We start from the raw sequence: 23,438 nt of genomic DNA, 5'->3' as shown, positions 1-23,438 counted from the left end.
TGGCTGGGGGGGATTCTGGCACGGGGCTGCCTGCTGTCTGCCTCTCCGACAGCTGGAAAGGAGCACGCTGAATGTACGTTCGGCTGGTGATATGTCCAAGCAAAGAGATGATAGACATTTGTTCTCCTGTGCAGTATTTTCAGATTTTTGTTTCTAGGAACCCATCCTCCTTGGCTCCTACTGAAAACCACAAGTCTTTTTTTTCTCCCCCTCTCCCAGTACAACCAATTACTTCTAACTAGCCTCCGGTGTTCCAGAAGATATCTCCCGTACGATCCTAATGGCTTTGTCCTTGGAATTAAAACACAGCTGAGAGAGAGAGAGTCCTGAAACCAGAGCAATAGTCTGAAAATCCAGTAAACAGGATGGGGAGAACATGAAGTAGGGGATCTAGCCAACGGAGAAAAGCAGCATTGAAGTTGCTCTAAAATAACCAAATAAAATAGAGCTTCTCCAAGTATTCAGTGAAAATGTATGCCTTTCTGTCCACGCCTATGCTGTGATTTTTGTGGGGGGTGATTTGATGTGCTTAGGTTTGGGTTAGTTCCTTCCTGACTATTATCTACATCTTTCCTTTATTTTTGCAGATTCTGAGCTCCAGATGCTTTTGAATATCTGAATTAACCCCTCACAGCTGTAGAATTTTGCCAAAACAGCTTGCAGACAGTTTGCATAAAAAACAAAACAAAACAAAAAAAACAGTTTGCACCAAAACCCTTGCTTGGCTGTCTTCTAGATGAGAGGACAATTGCATAAATCTTTCATAAGCATTTACTAGGACATGCCTTAACTCAGCCCTTAAGATTGCAAGTTTTGGGGGTGCTGAGAATTTTTTTTTTGTCTTGTACGGCATTGTCAGGTTTTGACGCTAGTATTTTGCTTGCACGTCCTTACAACTTCTTTGAAGCTGTCACCCCCATCAGGAACCAGCTGCTTCAAGGGTTGTAAGGAAGCAGCAGATAGTTGTGAGAGCAGGTGAGCTAGTCGTACAGAGTCCTTGAGCTTTCCAGGAAGAAGTCCTCAGGCTGCAATCTTTTTTATGTCGGATCGGAGCATGCCAGTTGTGGCCTTGGTTTGAGATGAAAACCTCTCTTCTTACCCTAGCTACTTGTTTCTTCTTACTCTGTGCTACCTCGTGCTGTGTGGAATTAGCAGTTGCCTACAAATGTGAAGAGCTGCAGAGATGCTCCAGGTCACATCCCACCGCATTCAGTTGGGCTGTAGCTCCTTCAGTAGGTGATCTCTGCCACAGATGTATGTCCAAGTTAGGAGGTGGAGGCAAAACTTAAGGTGCTTTGGATCACAACAAACTTTCATTGGCAAGAGGTATGCCAACTGTTTTTCACCGAGCCTTGCACTAAAATATTTGTATGTGTGATAGGCTTCAGCCACATGGATAAGGGTGAGCTGCCTGGATACAGATAGTTTTACACTGTCCTCCAGTAATTGCAGTGAAGTATTCAAAATATAAATTTTAAAGGTCTAGGAGTTATAGTCTGTTAGCCTTTAAAACCACTCATGCTTTGCAGATTTTAATCAGTTTTACCACGTTGTGTGAACTAAATGACAGAAGCATGATTAAGATGGCTGTTGTAGGGGAAGGAAAAACCTGAGGCACGTGGGCAGAAAGAACCGTATCTAGCTTTTGGGGAAAGACAGAGGTAGTATTTGCAAGATACTGGGATGCAGGAAGGATCCGTGTCCTTGGTATTCATCTAGCAAATCTCGGAGGGGTTATGCAAGTCTTAATAACATGTCTTACCGAAATACATCCTCGTTCTTTTTAGAAAATGGAATCTTTGCTATCAGTAGCACTCGCTTTCCAGGAGGGCACTGGGTTTCTTTTGGGTGGATACACACGGAATATTGCAGAGCACTGCTTTTACGTTTTTGTTGCACTGGCTGAAGGGAACTCCTTTAGTTCCACTTTGCTCAAAGCAGAGTTTCTTCATGCAGTGGAAGTTTCAAGCGTGCTTACTGAAAAGGTACTGGTTGGTTCCCTTCGTGTTCTCGACAGACATGCTTGAGAACTTAACTGAAGAGAATTGAGGAATGAGACTGGCAAAATCTGCTGCACTGCTGAGTCCTTATGGTTAGCTGAAAATTGATAAATACCTTAAATGCACTACACTCTCCTTGCTACATTTATTACTATTAACATATGCTAAAGGAGCCCCAGAAGCATGAACTACAGGTACAGTTGAACATTTGTGCAGTTTTCATAAATAGTGGAAGCAGTGACATTAAACATATGCAGGAATCCCTATAGTTACAAATATTTACAAATATTTATTTTGGCAGGAGCACCTTGTTCAAATGTTCCTTGCTACGTTCACTAATACAGAATGCATATTTGTCAGACAGCATACTCCTCAAATTGATATTGGAATTAGTCTGAGTGCAAGGGATTTCCCTTGGCGTATTACTTTGTATTCCACAAGCATTTAAATTTCATTACAGTTAAGAAAAACATACCACTTCAACTATGGGCAATTAACATGCAAGCATTGCAGAACTGGCATTGATACATTTGCCAGCGAGAGAGATCTGTAGCAGCATCTTCTAATGTGTTCTGTGGTATGTGAACAAGATCTCAGCTCAGTAATTAATAATCCTTATCAGAGCCACCTAAGCATCCTTTGGTATGCTGTGGAGTGAAGTTCAAGAGATACTTTTAAATTCCTAACTCAGGCAATTTCTAGAAGACCCAAGTGGTGGGAGATGGTGTCCCACTGAAATATGCTTCTGAAATATTTTGCTTTTAGATATCAGTAGAATTTTTTCCACTGAGACAGTCAAGTGAAGGTTTAATGTCAGAGCAAAGTTAAAATGTGTAGGTATTATCTTGTCAGAAGAAGTTCAGTGTGTGGAGCAGGAGGGGGAATAAAACTGCACAGCAGTTAACCACACGCTTTTCTGCGTGTTTGCTACCTCTTAAAATTTGCCTAGATTACTTGAACTGAAATAGAAAAGCTAATATTTTTCTGGAGTTTCAGTTTATTTTGTGCATAGGAAAGTTTTCTGTTTGTTATCAGATTTCCTCTTTCTCCTGTTTAGTTAGTCTTTAGTGGGTTCTCTTGCTGTTTATGTTTGTTTTTTTTTTTTACAAAGAATCTGCAGAAAGACACATTTGAAAATGAGAAAATTAAATTGTAACCCCCCCCCCACACACACACACAAAATTTTTTTTTTAAGGGAAATTGGGGCACGGTCTAGTGTGAAGAGAGTTCTTAAAGCTTATGTTTTTAAAGCACAGAGAAATTGTGCGGCTTTAACGCAGATAGTTCTGTTCCTTCTGACTGCAGTATAACCCACATGGATAGTGACAGCAGCAAGGATGAGCAATGCAAGCCTCAGCCTGGGTTAGCATCTCAAATCCTAACCCAAGCTTGTCGGAGATGGGGGGAACCCACATGCGATCTGTGCTGCAGGATCTTCACAGCAGTCGCCTGAGCTGGCTAGGTTAAAGCTAGCAGGCATCTGGCTGCATCGCTATCACGCCTTGCGTTTGCTGACTGTGCACGCCATATATTTCCTGTCAATAGTGTCTATGTAGTTTGTTTTCATGCCTAAGTGCAGCAAAACATTTATGCTGTAAGAGTTCAGATAGGGTATGGAAACGAGTTGTTCAGTAACTTTCTGAGCCTCCAGCAGACAACAAAAAAGTGAATTCATGGATGAGATTGGAGAGGTTGGTTCACTTTTTAAGTTTGGAAAGATCTGTAGCTATATTAAGAATGCTCTTTATGGAAACTGGGGTCAAAATTCAGCAGAAACAAAGCATCTTTAATAGAACTTCTATAAGCCATCCAGATACAAATCTGTCTTTTCATTTACTTTTCACTACAGATGTCAATGAAAGCACAATTCCTTCTAAAGCATCTTAATGTATGTAAAACATTACAGGAAGCATAGCATGCAAAGCTTAGGAGACTGCAGATGGAGAGAAAAGGCTCCTTATTTCATAAAAAATAACAAAACCTGTTTTAACATATTGTGCATTAAATATTGTTCATTTGCATACTTTCTATGGTTATAAAAGCCCACCATGTGGTGGACTTGTTGGAAGCCTGAAATGATACTCTGTCCCCAAATGGAGACGTGTTAGCGGAAGCGGCTGCTTAATTACGCACCGTAAAAGACTGGTTGCCCCAGTGGACTTTCTGTTTTTACTTTTGTAGGTGGTTAGAATCTGAATTACTTTTTGTTGCTTACGTAAAATTTAATGGAATTAAGAGGAGATGCAGGTAAAATCCCTGTTAACTTCTGTTTGGTGTTTTACAACAATCTGCACGCTTCGAATCAACAGCAGGGACTACTCAATCTCGTGTTTCCAGCAGAGAGCCAGGCAGATTGCAGAATGCCAGTTAAACTATTTTTTTATAAGCTTTTATAGAATTGTATAATTTTAACGTATCCCCGGCTAAAACACTTGGTGGTACAAATGTAGAAAACCAGAAATTAAACAGAGACATTCCTGTCAAAAGCCTAAATAAAAAACATGGAAGAGGAAGAAGAAAAATCACTGATACGTAGGGTGGAAGTCTTGCATGCGCACGCACATATGGTGTTAAGTTTTGGAGAAGAGCGGAGACACGTTCCCACCTTACTAACCATGCCAGAAGTGGCCCAGGCCCTTTCCAGGATTTTGTGAACCTCAAACAGTGGGTGGTATCTGAGCACAGATACCCATTAAGTCAAGGCTCGGAGAAGTCTCCATCTATCGCCAGAGCCTACATAGCATTTAGGGTTTCAAAAGGTAACATTGCCAGCTTCAAATCAATCTGCCAGTTTATAAGCTGCCAACGTAAAGATTGCTGGGCGGGCGTAACATGATCGTGGGCACCCGCTCCGGGGAGCAAGCGTGCTCCTGCATTTGGAGTGATTTGCAAGGGTAATGAGAGCAGCCTGAGCAGCTTGATTGCAAATGTACCTTGCTGGACAGGGGGCAGATGAAACTGGGAAGTAGCAGCGGAGTAAGAGTAACAGCGACCTTTCTTAGGGATAAGGTGGTGGTGTCTTAAATCTTAGTTTGAGTTTTTTCTTAAGAAAAGAGCATGGGTTTTTTGATGGCGCTTGGCATTTTTCAAGGGAGAAACCCTGTGCAGGGGAAGTGCCTGTTGCAAGCCCCACGGAAATCCATTCGCACCTAGAGAAGCGACAAGCTGTTGCAGCTTGTCATTTTTCATCTGCTTCCCCTCAGCACGTCTCTCTCCTGGCCTGCTTTCAAAATGCAGAGCGTTCTCTAAGCGCCGGCAGGTACCTCTCCGTGGCCCGGAGGAGCCAGACTGCTCCTCCGAGCTCCCCAGAAAACATTCCTGGACCCACAAAGGATATGCTGGGCTGGGACATTCTGGAGAGATGGTCTGCCCCAAATTTCGCAGGAGGTTGGTGCGCACACGCTGCTTCTAGATGCCCAGATTTGACACCTGGGACTTTGGGAAGTGGTGAGCGCGACCACGATGAGCTGTTGGGGCTCAGCCCCTTTGGCGGTGAAGCCTGGGGGCTAAGACTTGGAAGATCTCATGCTAATTCTGGTTTTAGTGTGCGGTTATGTGGGAGCAACTTAGGCTTGCTTCTGCTTCCTTGTCTACAAAATACAATGGTGATGATATTGTGGCGCCAGATTTTATAGCCACCAGTGTTTTACCTGTAGGCAGTTACAGGCTTGGCTGATTTCAATGTCTAGCACTGCTTTTTCAGCCTAACTACAAAACCCACCATGAGGCAGTAACTGGAAGCGGTGAGAGGGCACTAGGTCATCTTGCAAAACTCTTAACAAATTTATCCTTGAAAACCCAGGGCTGGAACCTCCCCGTGTGGTTTCATGATCAGCTTAAGCTGAGGTGATACTGAGCCGCTGTTGAAAGGGTCTTTTTCCCCATCACCTCTCACGTGTGGCTGTGCTGTGAGTTTGGGCTGCTTGCTAGGCCAGGGCAATCAAGCAATGAAAAAGAAAAGAAAAGAAAACAATGATGTTATGGCTTCCACAAAAATCGAGGGTGGCCCTGTAGGAGTGGATGGAGGCTGTGACCAGCTGTCTTGGTGGCAGGCTGAAGCCCATCATTGGATTGGAGGGGTCAGTTGGCACATGCGTGGGAGGAAACCAGCACCTCTTCTCAAAGCTGTGCTCTTGTTGGCGTTCCCAACCCAACAAGTGCTGTGTCCTTGACTATATTTATGAAGAGGCGGGTGCCAAAACCTGACTTTTTAAAATAAGCTTAGTTAAAAAAAAACAAAACGATCTAGCGAGTGCCAGATACCACTTATCCATCTTGTTTCTGTTTGCGGCATGAAGGCCTTGTAAAAATTAGGTAATCTCTGCACAGGGTTTTCTAAAATGCTGTTATCCACAAAACGCTGTGTTAAAGGAGCCTTTGGTGCTTCCAATCTTGAACATCCAATTTTATGAAAGCTTGGCAAATCTTGGCCTTAATCGGGCAGCCTGTCTCGGGGTTCTTTCTGTGAATGTATGTGGGGGTGGGGTAAATCCTTCTTCGAGTGATTATTGAAGGATATTTTATAATTAAGCTCAGGAACTGGTGATGATCATGCTAACAACCTCACAGGAAACTGTAGTCCTATTGCATTAACTTTGAGTTTGAGGGTTGTGCAGCGGACAAGGGAAGTGACCAGTGTTGGATGAAGTTAGGAAGATACCCCAGTCCCTGGCTACTCTTCTGTATGCACAGAGAGAAACCAAAGATTTTTGGAGAAACCAGTGTGCAGTCATATAATTAAAGGCTTATACAAACAAGCGTATGTACGAGGGAACTGAACTGGTCTTGCAGAGCCCAGCATATGGAGTATTTTGGTTGAAGTGTCTGACTTGGGAAGCTCAGCAGTACTTCTTCAGTGTAGGATTATCACATGGTGAGCATATGAGTCTTCATAATTAATATGTCCTAAGTCCCCGTGGGAGTCTTTGTCCCTTGACAAAGGACATGCTCGTTTTCTGCTTCTCCGAATTAAACAGCGTTATTGGCAGCTGATGGTAACTTATGTTTTACCTCTGAGAAGTCTAACTGTGTTAATTTGATGGGTTTTTTTCCTCTTCCCTTCTCCACAGCAGCAGCAGGAGATGCTGGCAATGAAGCATCAGCAGGAACTCCTGGAGCACCAGAGGAAGTTGGAGCAACACCGGCAGGAGCAAGAGCTGGAGAAGCAGCATCGAGAGCAGAAACTTCAGCAGCTAAAAAACAAAGAGAAAGGAAAAGAGAGTAAGTAGTAAAAGCTCCCTTGTTCCAGCGATGACAGGCAGAGTAGATGAAGGGAAACCATAAAACTTTCACTCTGCTAGCTTTATAAAACTAATGAAACCTTCATGATAGCCTCTCTGCAAAGCTCGACTGCACGGGGAGCTTGTGTAAACTCTTTGGAGGTATTGAGGGGAGAAGAAATGTATAGTTCTGTGCTTTATCTTCATTTTTGTCTTACTAAGTGCCATTTTAGCATATTTCAAAGGGAAGCGTATCGTCTCTTTATTTGATTTATCATTTTTTAAAGTATTTTTGGCAGCATTCCTAATGGAGACAGAATATTAAAACCATAAAATACACCAGATGCACACTGCATTTTTCTTTTTTTTCTTTTAATTTCACTCTTTTAAGATGTATCTAAGTTCTCAGTTTTTAGCTTTAAAGTGTTCTCATTCAGAAAGTAGTTCTTTTATGAGGTATAGATTGTGCTTGGCTCTTGCATACTTTTCCATGGTTATTATGTACTTCACAAGATTCAGTGAAATGATTACGGCCTCACAAATCCCTTATCAAAGACACTTGGTTGCTTGTTCTGTTTTCTTCAGAAGAGAATTGGAGGAAAAATACCTTGTGAAGTTGTACTATCAACTCATTATTTCTTCCTTCCAAATGAAATAAGGAAGTATGCAGTGGAAGAAGCTGAGAGGACTCAAGGGCAACAGGAGATAAGACACTGACTGGGGGCAGGCAATGAGATAAGGCTTCAAGAATGACTTTTCTAGTAGAAAAGTAGTGGGGACTAGGGGAAAATTAGTTGAAGTTTGAATTCTACACTCCCTGCATATGTGTCTTGCAGGGATAGACTTGAAGCTGCATTCAGAATAAAGGAAAATATGGATCAACCCCCAAATCTTAGCAAAGCAGTTCATAGGAAGTCAGACTCCTTTTTTTTTAATGGAGAAAGGCCAAAGGATGCTTAGGTGATGCTGATGCAGGTTGGCTACTATGATGTCCAACTGGCTGCCGTGCAAGATACTTTCCTTTATCCTTTGGCTATGTTGTATTGTTTTCCTAAGTAAAAGCAGTCAGTTTGAACTGGATGAAAGCTATAAGTATTTCCACTTCACCTTGTGGTTCTCATCAACAGTTGATATTGCATCAACATTTTGTTGGTCATTTCTGCAAAATTTATCTCTGTTCTCATTAACATAATTTACAAATAACAAAAATGCCCGAATCTCTTAAAATAACGAAAGAATCTGAAGCACCTTTTGGAAGAAAAATATAGGGGTAGAGAAAAGAATAGAACTTGGGGATGTTAAGTTGAAGATCCTGTTCCCATGACTACAGTTTTATTTTTAAAATACTTTTATTTAAGAAGTGCTATGGTGTATAATCACTAGAGCAGCTAAGCTCTCAAGAATACTTAAGTTATTTTTCTCACATCAGAAAATTTGTTAAGCATAACACAGCTAAAATTGTCCTAACCTGAAATATGAAGGGCATGTAATAGATAAAGAATACAATTTATTCTCCCTCCTTCCCCCATCGTTGGAAGCCAAAATGTATTGTTTTGTACCTTTTAGAAGGTAAATCACAAATAGATTTACATTAACATAATATCAACGCCTTGATTTCTCATCTCAGTAGTCTTAACCTGTCGCTCGTGAACCGAAATCTGCCATCGTAATGCTTTCGATCAAAAGCATGGCTTCCAAAAGAAGAAGGAAAAAGTATATCAAGCAGATGTTCTTTCCTCGTGCCATACAGGATCATAAACAATAGTTGGTCCCCCTGTCCTTCCGCTGTTACCATTGAGACCAGAACAAGTTCTGTGCCTGGCTTTCCAGACATGCATCATCTGTCTCTGTCTCAGTCCTTCTGGGCATTGAATCCCGAGGTGCTCAGGCAGCTTTTGACTGTGGCTCACAGTGGACTTTCTCCTGCAACCTGACTGGTTATGGCTAGCCTGTGCTATCATTAAATGCTTCCGCTCATTAATTTCCATTTGTCTGCTCGTCTGTATTTGCATTGTGCAGCCTCTTCTTTGCAGAGGAGTTTGGTGCTGCTTCTTACTTCTTTTTTTCTAGTCCTCTTCTCCTTACCTTTACCTAATCCTATGTTCGGTTCCAGTACGATCTTGGGACAATATATATTTTATTTTTCTCTCTACCATAGTAATGTGACTCAGCCTATTGTCCCTTGATTTAGACCTGTTCTTTCTGTAGTACTTTGCTCACTGCAGCTGTCTTTCACCGCTGATATGCTTTTTACTCCCTGCTTCTCTTAGGCACTCAGTCCCTTCGAAATGAGTGTGCCATATTTCATATTTTGCAGCTTGTTTTTTCCCTCTCCAGGCACATTTCCCACCACCACCACAGCACAGGCTGTTATATTGAGCTCTTGCTCTCCAGCTCCTTCGCTCTTGTCCCTCCTTTTACTCTGCCAAGTCTTTCATTTCTTTAGGGTTGAATGTTTTGCTTCCCACCTGTGGACATCTGTACCTATAGATTTTTGAGGTCTGACTTCTGCGGTTGCACTCTGCTGATACACCTTCATGACATATGCTGTCATGTACACAACAGGTTGGACTTTTCTGCCTTGGGCTTCTTCCTGAACATCCATACTAGAAGCTATGCAGTGCTTCTGCCTATATGTAGAACTTGGTCTAAAATAATTCGGTATAACATGTAAAAAGCTAATTAGACTTTTTTTCTTTGATCTTTCAACTGAAGAGTCAAGGGCTAAGTAAGGGTCAGAACATCTCACGTGGCAGCTTTGTCTATGGCTCTGGGACAGTGCAGTTTTTATCTTGCTTTGCATATGTGGTGCCTTTCAGCTTCTAATTAAAGAAGAGGTGCCAGTGGAGCTTTTGCAAACCTCAGGATCTAAGAATGTTTGACTCGAAGGCTCCTAAAAAATGTCAGATTTATCCAAAGCCCATATAACACAGGCACATTTCGTTGTTTTAAAGATGTGAATAATTTAGGGAAGAGACTTTTTGAAGTGATAAGGCCTTTTTTCTTGGATTCCTGGACTTCTCGCCCATTCTGGTCTAGTCATGTGTTTTGCTGTGAATTCATGTACAGCTCCTCCATTGAACTTCCTGCTGGAGCACTTTCCAAACCTACATTTTGTAGAACTAGTGAGAGAGACGATGCTCCAAAAGAGTGAATTTTCAAGCTTTTCAACCCTGTCTAAATGGTTGAGCAATATTAAATCTTCAGGCAGGAATATTGCAGTTTTCTTCTTTTGTGGAGATGCAAAAAAGTTGAGCAGAGTGCAGGAGATGAAAGGTCACCCAGTCATATTTGGAGTTTTTTACTCCCAGTAGAGCAGACCATTTTGCTGGCCTTTTGATTTTTTTGTAGCCCAGATATTTTCCTTTGGAATTTTTTGGTTTACACTGTGGTATAGATGAACCGTCATTTTCCACATGTGCTGCTTGCCAAACTTTCTACGCATTGCTCCGTCAGAAGCTTTGCCTGCGAATCTGTTCTGTCAACTGAATGATAATTTTAATCCATCATCACAGTAAAACAGACTGGTCTCTATTGTGGAGCAAATAATGATTAGAAATTACACAGTTGACATTTTAACTCTACACTTCAAAATTACTGACTTTTTTTTTTACTGTTAGATTTTCTATTTGAAGAAATAGATTGCACACTTGTAAATGAATTGGAATATTATGTAGGTCTTATTGTACACAGATACTTTCGAACAAAGAGGTCCTTATTTACAAGATTTTTCAAGAGGAAATCTACATATGAGACATTTGTCTCATTCCCCTTCTGCTTGCAGATGTGACATTTAAAACTTGAGTGTACACAAGACCCTTTTTCTTAAATACCTTTGATTAAAAGAAAGCTGGAATACCTAATACAAGTGCTTTATTCTAAGTGTACTTTTATGCAAGTGTAAAAATCCTCTTCAGAAATCTTTTATAGTAAAGTGATAAATATCTGATTAAATCTCCATTTTTAAACATAGGTTGTGATTATATGCAAAGCCAAAGGAAAAGAAAAGGGGAGCTCCTTACTGGAGGCACTTTGTTCTTTTCCCTTTGAAAGAAAAGTTCTCTGTTGGTTTGACAATCAAAGATTTAATTCTGACTGTTTGTTGGAAATTTTAATTCTTAAAGCATGTGAATTTTTATTCATTTCTGCTTTCATCCAAAGTGCATTGGTTAAATAACCTTTCTTTTTTATTATTGTTGACATTTCAGGTGCAGTGGCAAGCACAGAAGTAAAGATGAAGTTGCAAGAATTTGTCTTAAATAAAAAGAAAGCTTTGGCACACCGGAATCTCAACCATTGTATATCCAGCGATCCTCGCTTCTGGTATGGGTAAGTGGTACTGGGCTTATCTGAATGATTCAGCCAGTGCCACCTTTTTTCACAGTTGCTGGAGATGTGGGGAATAGAGCTAATGTCTTTACTGGATGAAGCAATATAATAATAGAGCTAGAGTTTGACTTTAATTTTACAAAATAGCCAAAATGCTTTATTTCAATGGGTTTCCATAGGAGTAATTCTCATATCGTCTGTGAGCAGAGGTCTTTGTTCTCTTCTTTAGTCCACGATTATTCAAATTAGCATGTTCCACCATCTAGATCAACCTTTATAAGTTATCTAATCTTTCATCAAACATTTGGTCCCACCCGGTGTAAGAAAACTTGAACTTTATGAAAACAGGGAAGATGCTTTTTATGTTTACTGAGTTGCAACTCGGGATAATTGATCTAGCATTGTATTTTTAAAGTCTGGAATGCTCTCATCTCGAGCTCTCAAGGCTGAAAGTCTTAACTTGGCCACTTTCTTTAAGTTGTGGAAAATAGGAAGGGCATCCTGTCTGTAGTCTGAATCACAATTGCCCCATCATCTGGATTTTCTACTGAAAACTATGGGTATCCTATAGAACCCACATGTCATGTGGAGGGAGATGGTAAAAGCTGATGTCACGGTGACATGGGACATGGAAATGGTAGTGATGTTGTGGGTGGCATTAAAAACACACAATTTCCAGAAGTTCACTTCTTTATAGTGTAATGTAAAATCAGAAAACTTGAGATGATACGAAAGCAATGACTGCTAAAACAGTCTAAATATCTACTTTAAAAAAAAGTAAATCATTCCGAACGTCATCTTTAGTGACCATAAAATTCTTGAAAATTTGAATGAGAAAAGCCAAGGAATTTTTGGACTGAAAATTGTGTTTGAATATCTGACAGCATTTTACGTCTTAAGAAATAAACATGTATTCAGGGATGATGAAGTTGTAGCCAGAAGATGTTTCCAAACTAATAAGTTATTTCAACAAATAATTGAAATTATACTTGAAATATATCCCAGCTATGAGGCAGTGCAGAAATGTTGAAGTGTAGTTTTCAGAAAAATTCTAGCATTATTTCATAAGGGTGAGATTGAGCAATTTTAATATGTCTGTAAAAATAGCTTTGTCTGCCCTGAGACTTGAAAATTGTAGGGCTGTGGCACTGGTTGAAGTACTGAAATGTTAATTTATGCAAAGTAATATTTAAGGCCCGCTAGGTCAGCAGTGGAAGAAATAGGAGAAACTGAATTTCAGTCAAGAGAAAATAATTATCATTTTAGATAACTGATTTTCCACTGCTGTTCTTAATTGAGAGTCACCAAGAAATTTGTGCATTTTGTTAAAAGCAGCTGAAGACTCTGTGAGCTACTATGTTCTCTATTTTTTCCAGTCAGTTAAATGCCAAATTTTTAAGGCAAAAGTGGCATTGAATCAAATAGATAGAATTAAGAATAATAAGTGAAAGTTTTCTTCCAAAATCTTTGATCCTTTGGCCCTAGGGAAACCTGACATGTAATTGTCATTATATATGAATTTCATCTATTAGAAAAGAGAAAAGGAAATTTGGGAGTGGTTTCAATTCCTTATGTTCTGCAGTTTCCAATTAACTGCTTCCTCATACAGATTACAACATTCAAAGCTGAGCTGAAGAGCAGTGGTCTTAGCTATCGTATATGGTTAAGCACCAGGTATGCTGCAGGAAATTATATAGCCTAGTTCTCCTTAAGGGTTCGGTACGTTCCCTGCCTCGTTTGCAGCTAATGCTGAGTGCAGATACGTTGTGAAGGTTTCTTGTGACGTGCATGGATCTGAAGACCGCTTTCCCCCTCTCTGCTGATAGAGGGATGCCAGCAGCTGGAGACAGCATGCAGACTGTTGCACAAGGGGCCATGGCGTTTCTCCTGCGCTTAACAGGCTTGCTCCTTCCTGCTCTTCACCGCATCGTAGTTTCACGGTGGGGAGAGGATCAGCATTTTGGTTTCTAATGCCAGAAAAAGCCTCAGAGGCCTCACAAATCTTTGTTAAGGGTATGTTTAAGTGATAAGTTGCAGCCAGACATGAGCTCTTTCTGCGCAGGCTTTGGGGAAAGCAGATGGAGGGCAAGCTGCGTAGTTGTAGTATCTTATCTCCCAGCGGAGACTTTTTAAAGGCAGTCCCTTGCACGTTAAGGCACAGATTGAAGATTTTAAGTTTCCATTCTGGTTTTTAAAGGACCTTTAAACTGATTACGTGTTAGTATCTATTTGTATAGCATCTCATAGGTTACCAATGCAGTTACAGAGATACTCATGTCCACACATACTTCTGACATGATTTAATTGGGTGGTGTTCAGATTTAACGCACACAAGGCGCACTTGCAGAAGATAGCCTTAGTGCTCCTACTGTGAGCACGCAAACCAATTAAATAGTAACAGATGCTGAAATAGCCTCCTCAATGACACGCCTGCTTTTAAGCACTTCCTTTGGTCTCATTAATGTTTATGAATTCCCTTAAAAAAATATTGGAAGCACTGTTTGCAAAACCAACTCTCGTAAAGGTATTGAACAACACAACAATTTTGTATTGACGGTTTTGGTGTGAAACACGCCGTTTGCATGCGAAATAGTGTCATTCTCCTTGCCTTCTGGGCCTGGTTTCAGTTGTCCAGGGAGATGTGCAGATGCATTTACCTCCAGTTCTTAGCCTGAACTTCACTCAGCAGTGAGGCTTAGTGGTGCAGGGCCATGGAGCGGAAAAAGCTGTGAGGGTTGATCTGATCCCAAATGTAAAAGGCTGTGTTTGCACGCGCGCATGCAGATCAGTCCTCAAACTGAGAAAGAGTCAATTGTAGAGGTTTTCCAGATGTAGTTGTAGTCCAAAGGATCTCCTAAACAACAGAAGGAAGCTTTCTGTTCCTATGCCTGATGTTCAGTAATATTTCTTGGAGGAAATTTCTTGGAGGACCTTACAGAGGTCTTGCTCAGTCTTCAGCTCTGTGGCGTTCAAGCCACTTTGTAAACTGTTTATTATGTACTGTTCCAGTCTATAGGTATTTGTTTAAAATGGCTTCGTGGACTGTAATTTTCAGATTAGGTTAATTAGGCAGCAATAGAAGAGATCTTTCTGAATTGTATTGTCAGACTGTCCCTCCTATGGATTCTGTATCTGTTGGACAGGCCTGCTCCTGAGAGGTTTACTCTTGAAGATACTTGACATGAATAAGAGTAGCTTAACAGGAACCTCGGGCACCTCAGGGCTGTTATTTCCCTAGGAAGTTCTCAGGAATATGTTTCGGGAGTCGATATTCAATGCAGTAACAGTCATAAAATCGAGCTTAGCCAAATAGTTGTGTGTTAGGACGTTAGAGAGACATAATTACACATTAGGTTATTCCAGTGAACGTAGGTGTCTGCATTCTCCATCCATAAAGCATTCTAGCACAGATACGTATGTTGGAATATATATCCAATTTACATTACGTGAATATATTTGAAGTATCACTCATGCTTTACTATGTGTGGAGGGGTTTTGAAGGTCTTCACAGTTCAAGGAACAGGCTCTGTGTTACGTGAAGGTATGTGCTTTCAAAAATGCCTGCACACTTGATTTAGTATGCAATTTTATCTGTTTCAAGACCTTTGAAATTCTTGAAAGGGCATGCAGGCCGATGCATTTTGCTTAAAGCAGTGTAGGGCGCTGGATCCCAGTCCTCCAGCAATACAATGTATTCGTGTTCGTGGTGTTGAATATCTGTCATTCAGCAAATCCAGGGCACATCTAAGCAGGCCCTTTGAGTTCATGCGCATTCCCTAACAAAGTGATGAAAATAACTTCACTGTACATGATTGTGTAGCTTAAGCCACAATTAAAAAAAAAAAAAAAACTATTGCTTGCATAGGCAAGAGCAAAAAATGTCATTGTGTGACATGGTGGGTTTGAGGGCTCTTGGCTTTCAGCATCTCGACTTCCTGTTTTTGAAACATCTCTCTGTGCAGCCTCCTCATGGTAGGAGCAGATCTGGGTAGAGAAAGCTCCTTCTGTTTTTGTGCAGGATTCAAATATTTTTCAGTTTGGTGCTGTTTTGATTTCAGTTGATGATTAAACTGTGCGTGCATGTGGGCATTTATTGGTGTGAATATGAAAAAGTACATGATGTGTGCGTATGCTAATGTAGCACTGTGTAAGAGCCTGAATAATCATTTTGCCCGTATGTATAGAGAAGTTTGGAATATGAAAGGGGAGAGGGTTAGAAACCAGCAGTGAATCATATTGTTTGGTAAGAACTGTTTATGCTCATGGTTAAATACCTTCATAAGTTGAGCCTTGCTCAGCAGGGTTATTCCTATACTGAAAATTAAGCATATGTTTAGTTACCTCCCTGTATATCAGACTTTAAACGATCCCTTAGTTTCTTTTCTCTATGAGTGCCTAGAAGGAGAAAAACAGTACGGTTATTTTCCTTGGTATTGCTAACTGATAAGTAATATAGTGGAGAAGGTGAAGCTATGCTGGTTCCCTTTGTGCTTCACTTCTGTAAAGTTTCTTCCTTCTCTTCTCTTTCTTTCTGCACAGGAAGACCCAACACAGTTCTCTGGACCAGAGTTCCCCACCCCAAAGTGGAGTATCCGGCACCTACAACCACCCTGTCCTGGGCATGTACGATTCCAAAGATGACTTCCCGCTCAGAAAAACAGGTAAAGCTCACCTCGATTTTCTGTATTCCCCACTATCTTTGCTGTGACACTCGGTCCTTTTATTAAAAAAGAAAAAAAGAGAGAGAGAGAGAATATTACCAAAAAAAGCAGTATTTCATGTGATTTATGTAACAAGCACTCCTTCCATTCCGCTCTCCCTCTTCCCCTTCATCCCAGCACTGAATGAGCAGTGTTAGAGTGAGGCTGGAGTTACTTTGAGCACGCAGACCTGCAAAGCTGCATGTAGAAGACAACGTAGTTGTGCATCAAATTTGGAAAGTTGGTTGTTTTTGCAAAGTTGAAACTGATACATAGCTTTGTGCATCTGCAATCACTGTTTTGCCGAGTGAGAAAAGTACCAAGAAAAGTTCACTTCTGCTGGGTTTTGCATTTTATATACAAGTTTATACTTAAAATAAATAAGCATGTTTCTGCCAGTCAAAGCGTAGAGGCTTCCTGGAAGGGTTTTGGTTCACACCTAGACAGTTATTTCTCAGTTAGGTTTTTCTGTGCACTGTGGCTAAGCAGGTCAGTTATTTCTCAGCTATATGTTATGTAAACCGGTTTGTTTTGGTTGGCTGTGGTCCTCTGCTCCGTGTCGCACGCCTACAGCCAACACAACCTCCACCTCTAGCATTGCTAGCTCATGATCCACTGCTGCTTCGTTTGGGGAAAAAGCCAAGCTTCGACAGGCTCAACTCAATTTGGGGAACAATGCTGCTCGAGTGGATGGTGCAGACAGAGCTGTGTGTTGTAAATAGCTTTAAAACAGAAAAAAAAAAATTTCTGAAAGGATGGAATAGAGGTAAGAGAAAAAGCAGGGGTGTTGAGTGGAGAAAACATCTGAACTTCATACCTTCCGCTGGTAGGTTTTGACATCTGCCAGCTACGTAGTTATTTATCGTGTATGCTCTGTGAGTCTTTAGAGGTGGAGGGAGGAATGCTGGTTATCAGAAAGGGTAGCATCGTTGTGAGAACGAGTGGTGATGGGATGTTAACCAGATCTCCCTATGGGATTACAAGTCTTTGCTCAAGTTTGCTGCCTCACCCCAGTTCCCAACAGCTGACTGCTGCTCCATTTCCTTCGAGAAGCGATGCAGGTATTCTCATGCCATTTTTTCTCCTAAGAGTTAGAAGTGGAGCAACTCTCACAGGTAGTGAATGTTTTAACACTATTCCGGTTACCTTTTTAAACTTGTTGCGGAGATAGGTTGTTGCACAGATGGGGATTTTTCTCCTTTCAGCATCTGACGGAAAAAATTAAAGCATTTCTGCGCTCGATCCCTGTGCCTCCTACCTTGCAATTCTGTGCATTAAAAGACCTTTTTTTGGAACCTCTCTTTCTGCAACATAGCACCTGTCCTGCTATCCAAAGTCACAGTCAGCTGCGTAAGCCTCTCAGGTTGTACTGGTGGCACTTCCAAGGTGGAGAGGCTTTCCAACCCAAGCCTGCCTTTGACAGCTTCCCCCTCAACGCTGCCGTCGAATGAGGGATTTCCAGGCAGAGGGCTCAGCCTCTGTGGTTTCTAAGAGGAAAAAGTGGAAGAAACCGTGGATGAATTTTTGGAAATCTTGCAGCAGGCTATCCCGTAGGTGGTCTTGCCCATCAGCAGGCCTGGGTACTTCAGGGGCTGAATGGCAGATGCCAAGTGCTTCTGCTTCAGCTACACAAGAAATCGATCAAAAGATGGCAAGCCTTTTCCAGGCCGTGGGCTTTTCCTGTTCATGCCCTGTGCCTCTGTTACCTGCTGACCAGCCCGTGAAATCTTTTTGGAGGATTCCAGAAGTTAAGAAATGGCTTTACTGAAGGGTAAGGCTTTCTCTCATCTCCGGTTCTGGATAACGAGAGACCAAATGCCACATTAACTAAAGTAGATGCTACTGCATCATTAGTGCCCGTGACAGCCAAATTGACTCTGTCTGGATTTCAGGCCTTTGCTTTTTTTAGGGAAGGTGAACACTGGTGGAGGACTGTCTTCAGAGATTTTCTTTCAGTTCTAAACCAATCAAAACACAAAAAGGTGTGATGTGCACACCTGCCTGGAGGAGGAAATTCAGCCCCTGGGCTGCTAGCAACCATTGCTGCAGTTTTCTTCTGCTCTACTCACGGCTTTCAGTTTCCTCCAGGAAACCTCGGTATTTCCACAGGAGGAAGTATCCCTTGGCAGCATTCCTATCACCTTGCTACTTAGCTGTCCAGGACCTTTGGACAACTTGATTCCAAGAATTTTTTATGTCACTTTCTTATACTTCTAGAAACGAGATGATCCATTTCTGGTAAGCATGTGTTAGCATCACCACAGCATAACTGCTCCAGGAACTCCTCTCCTTATCACTTTAGGGGACCTTTCTTGGGAGGTTCAGTTTGAGGCTAGGTCTCCCTTCGTGCTCTAGATGTTACAGGAGTGAGTTTCAGCAGGAGAAGAGCATCAGCACATCTTGCACCTTCCTTCACTTGCCAGCTGGGTTAGGTACTGTCATTCCACTTCCTGGGCCTAGTTCTCAATGCTATAAACAGGTGATTTGCATCATGGCCTCGCCACCTTCTCAAGCAAACATCCCAGTGTTACGTACAAAGTTCTTCTGTTGACAGTGCAGTGTTCATCCCTTTTCTGTTTCCCAAACTGAGTTCTGAATAAGAATGTGGCTGAATAAGAGCCCTGTCAGACAAGGTGAATTAAGGATGATAGATGTATTTAATAGCATCATTAAAAATGAAGGTAACCAAAATCATTGTTATTTTAAAACAATAACGTATTTAACAGGGTTCTTTTTTCCGAAATACTGAAGTTTGTTCTTTTTGTGCACCAGTATTAATCTTTTGGGGAATAGTATGTGATGCGTATAAGTTGCAAGGTTCAGGGGAGGTTTTTTTGTTTTCTTTTATTTCACTTTCAACACAACAGCACTTCAGTTTCTGGCACAATGATAGCCTGCAAAAATCCCATTGCCAAGAATGTTAAGTTGCTTGGAGAAGAAAGAATCCTGATCAGGCTGCTGTAAACAAAAGGAAAGGAAGGCTGGAGCCCATCCTAAACAAAGTTCTTTCTTGCGAGTGAGCTTTTCAGATTTTTGGCACTGTTCAAAACCCCGGCTTTATTTGAGTTTGTAATTTAAAACTGCCATGTCATGTAGTCCAGTTTTATTAAATTTGATTAAATGTTTGCAGTTGAAATACAGAATCCATCACAATACAGTTCTGATTACCAGGACTGGAATCTAACCAAATCACTGTTATGGAGAGGCTGACTTAGGGGGCTGAGAGAAGGCAACTTGAAAGATCATTTCTTCCAGGTTGCATTTTCAGAATTGGCAGTATGACCTGCATGTTGAGAATTTGTTCAGAAAGAGTAAATATATAATCGTACTGGGTTTTAATAATACTGCCTTTCTTCCCTCTGATTTTTTACAACACCATGACATTGTGGTAACATTATACCTATCCCTCTGTGCACACTTTGAGATATTTTGCTAGTCCAAAACTCCACTATGAATGTTATATAATAAACATAATCAGCTGCACATATTCGCTTGGGTAGAAGTAGATATGTGCATGAATAATGTCTTGAAAGAGTGCTTGAAAACGTACAGCCTGTGAAACAGTAAACACTTGCAATGTGCTCCTAATACATCCTGTCCCCTGAAATTCTACACTTGTGAGATTTGTTTTACTAAACTGTGTTCATGTTTCTTGGCCATTTGGTTTCTGCATGAAATTGTTTTACTGTTAGGCTGCTGAATAGTCCAGTTATTAAATGGTTGAATCCTATTCTCAGTCTGGCTGCTGGATGCATTGCACTTAATTCCCCTTATCTAAACACATCAGAGCTCTCCCTTTTTTTTAGCCGAAATGATAACTGGTGGGTGCTATTCATGCTTTTGTCTGTTCATTTTTAAATAACTTGAGTAATGCAAGGATTTTTCCCCCTCTATGTAGTTTCCTTTATTATATATACACTTCCTTTAGTATATGCATTTTGCCTACAGCTGTCGAGAGGGGAAAATATAAGTGACCTTTTCTGCCCCCAAATCAAGACTGATGTCTTCCAAATGTAATGTAGCTTCATTGAGTAGTGCACTGAGACCCTCAAAAAAAAAAAAAAAAACTGGAAAACCCTTTCATAGTGATTGTAGAATCTGGGTTTGGGCAGACTTTTGTAGTCTTTTCTGATGACCCTAAGAATTATTTGTCAACAGGTTTCTAGGATTTACTGAAATTATTTTTAATGTAGCTTTTCAGTTTTGCACATTTGAGAATATGTTATCCTGCTTGCTAGAGTTATTTTCTCCCCAGTAACAAGGTTTTTACACTATGATGTTCCCTGCTTTTTGGAATTTGAGCAGTAGAAGTATTAAAAAGTGCTCTTAATTAGATATCTGAATTGACCACCATCACAGAGATTTGTAAAAGTCTTGAAGAGAACTTTTTAACATAGTTTTCATCTTCCTTGTGTTTTTGTTAATTTTTTTTAAATTTTTTTGTTTTGTTTTGTTTTTACATCCTGTGAGGGCTGGATAGACATTAGCTTTCTCACTCGTTCTTGCAAACAGATAGGGTAAGGATTCCTGACATCCACTGGGACTTGACAGCTAATCGGGATTTCTAATGAAAGCCACATCATTTCAATTGGTCATTGTCCAGTTTTGATGAAATCCGTAGAAATATGGCAAAACTTGATGCCTGCTAGAATTGCTTGGGCAGTGCACATTCAACTCCTGGGGTTGTATGAACCGAAAAAATTTCCCTGTCTACATATCTGTATTTAAACTGGACCCCAAAGTAAGAAATGTAGTGCAAGAACATATGAATGTAGAATTTCTTTTGAAGTGCTCGTATGAGATGTGCTCCAAAGTTGTAAGTGTAAAAATGGCTATGTCCCTGTGAATCACCACTGCAGGTTGTGAAGCAGGCTGAAATCTCTTCATGGTTTTCTTCCTGCTGTTGAATAAAGCAAATCTTTCCTGAGACAACTGTTTTCCTTTGTTCTTCCTCGTCTCCATAAGTGAAAAAACTGTGCCTTCCACTTAGCTTTTTTACCCTGAACTGGCTGCCACAAGAAGACTTCGTGCCTTGCATCAGAAGTGATAGCAGCTGTTTGTGCACTTGAGCAACGTTAGCATTTGGAAATCAGCACTCTTGGTACTTGGGTTATTTGGCTTTAATTCCAGAGGCTGCTTGGCTTATGGTTACTGCAGCCACTGTCACTATTTTGTGAAGCATCGTTGGGACTCTGGGTCCAACCATTTCTTTACTTTCTGTATCGCAACTCTTTGCACTGGGGAGCTGAAGTTCAGAATAAGGTTGATGGGCAAGAAGATATTAAGGAGCCTAAATGACAACTAGGAAGTGTCATAGACCCCTTTTTCAGCTGCTTTTCCCTGCAGAGCAGGAAAGAAGAAGCATCCTACCCAAAAACCTCCCATCCCAGCAACGTGTCTTGCCTTCTGCAGAAGTGGTTAGGCAGTTACAACAGAAGAAGGAGAATTGGTTGTAGCTTAAACACTATGTCTTAGAGCTTGTGGTAGAAGCAATCTGTCTTAACCTTTACAGCTCACTCACTTAAGAATAGATAGGAAAGCTCCAAGGAGAAATTTTTAGCTCAGCATTATTAGACAGTGGCTTGGGTCCTCTTTTGCAGTAGTGACTTCCCTCAAAGAATAAAGGAAAACAACAAAAAAACTTGAGTGTTCCCTCATATGTGGTGCAGAAGGGCAGCCTCAGGCACATGTGCCACTTGGAGGGCTACTTGTTTTCCTTGAATTTCCCTAGTGTTTTGGGACCTGCTGCAGAGGGAGGCTGACAAATGCCTTCCCCGTGCTGACAGTCCCAACAAACGCATTTCTAGTCCATCGGCCTCCTAATGGACAAAGAAGAGGTCTGTGTTATTCTCCTGGCTCAAGTAAAGAATGAGCAAATTGAGAACAACCACTCTTTTGAGCCACCACTGCGCTTAGATGGGGCCCACAGTGATCATAAGACATATCTAAGCGGCAGGTTCATGGTCATTCACCACAACTCCAAGGCTGTCCCCAAAGTGGGAAGTGCCGTTCTCCCCAGCCTGCACCTTCCTGCTGGCTGCCGCATATCCGCACAGGCATCCATGTGCTGGGCTGGTTCAGGACAAGGAGCCCATGAACTGTCTCCTGTTTGCTAAAACTCTTTTGCTTCCATGCAAAAGACAGTAGGCTGAGGGCCCTGTGATGATGTTGGTTTCTTTGAACTGTTGCGGGAGCACAGGTTGGTTGAGTCGTATTGGCAGCTAAGCAGATGAAATTGTTCAGAATAATTCTTATTCAAAAGAAAGCAAAAGTTTAAAGAAAGGATGTGTTAAAAATTAAAATACTGCATTTATCAGGAAAGGCGTAATACCTCTCTGAGTTGATTCTGATTATTGGAATGTTTTAAGTGGTTTGTTTTATGACAAAGATTGTTTAGAGGAAAATAGAGTAGGCTGAAATCCTGACGTAGTGTGGGAGTATAATTTAGAGAAAATCTTTGAGCTTTGTGCAACATGGAGTGTCACTCAAGTTTGAGAGAATCTTTGTTTTTCCACTCACATTGTCCTTCCTGTTGCTGGCATGGTCGGAGGTCTGGCTTTCCTGTCCTGCTTGCCGAGTCCCACAGACCCATGCACTACCTCGGGGCATGCTGTGATGAGAGGAGGCATTGACCTACATGAGAAATCTATGCTATTATAAATATCATTTCCTCCTTCAAGTGGAGAATGTCTGTCTCTTTAAACCACAAATAACTTTTTAAAAACAAAAATCACCTATTACTCTGATATTACAGAATAGCTCTTCAGAGCAGACCATTGAAATTTTAGAGAGCAGAGCAAACTAAAGTGTACTTGGAGGACCAGTAAATGTTTTCTTTATTCCTTCCATCACTTCTGACAATCATCTTGAAATGCATGGCAGGGAGTTTTTAATTCCTTTCTTTTCCTTTGGTACAAGCAGTAGCTCCAGATGCAAACAGAGGCTATAAACCATGTTTCCTAAGGCCTCCTTTGCCAGTGCTAAGGTTGGACTAGAAGTCAAAAGGAAGGGCAGTTTGGTGTTTCTTTGCTCAGGAGCTCTGATAGAGCAGCTCAGGTGTTTTTCAGCATGATTGCAGGGGACCCTGAAGGCTTCCTACTGAAGCACTTCTGGAGGAGTATGATATGCTTAGGAGAAGTGTCCTCTGGCAGAAGAACAAAGAAATAAGTCCTTCGATTTCATGTCAACTT

General features: G+C 41.2%; 1 protein-coding gene across 8 annotated transcripts in view; it reads left to right on the top strand.

Annotated features, from left to right (window-relative positions):
• The window catches only part of HDAC4 (histone deacetylase 4), a 275,382-nt gene that overhangs the window by 161,671 nt on the left and 90,273 nt on the right, over positions 1-23,438 (top strand). For 5 of the 8 annotated variants that reach the window (XM_064515482.1, XM_064515489.1, XM_064515488.1 and 2 more), the window contains 3 exons: positions 7,070-7,220; positions 11,428-11,548; positions 16,088-16,209. In XM_064515482.1, coding sequence (XP_064371552.1) covers positions 7,070-7,220; positions 11,428-11,548; positions 16,088-16,209 — 394 coding nt within the window. The remainder of the gene's footprint in view (positions 1-7,069; positions 7,221-11,427; positions 11,549-16,087; positions 16,210-23,438) is intronic. The other 3 variants (XM_064515487.1, XM_064515483.1, XM_064515484.1) reach the window with 2 other exon arrangements.

This window comes from Dromaius novaehollandiae, chromosome 7 (genome assembly GCF_036370855.1).
Source record: "Dromaius novaehollandiae isolate bDroNov1 chromosome 7, bDroNov1.hap1, whole genome shotgun sequence".
In the NCBI taxonomy this organism is placed as follows: domain Eukaryota; kingdom Metazoa; phylum Chordata; class Aves; order Casuariiformes; family Dromaiidae; genus Dromaius; species Dromaius novaehollandiae.
Note: the sequence above shows the minus strand (reverse complement) of the source record. Positions and strands in the feature narration are given on the sequence as shown.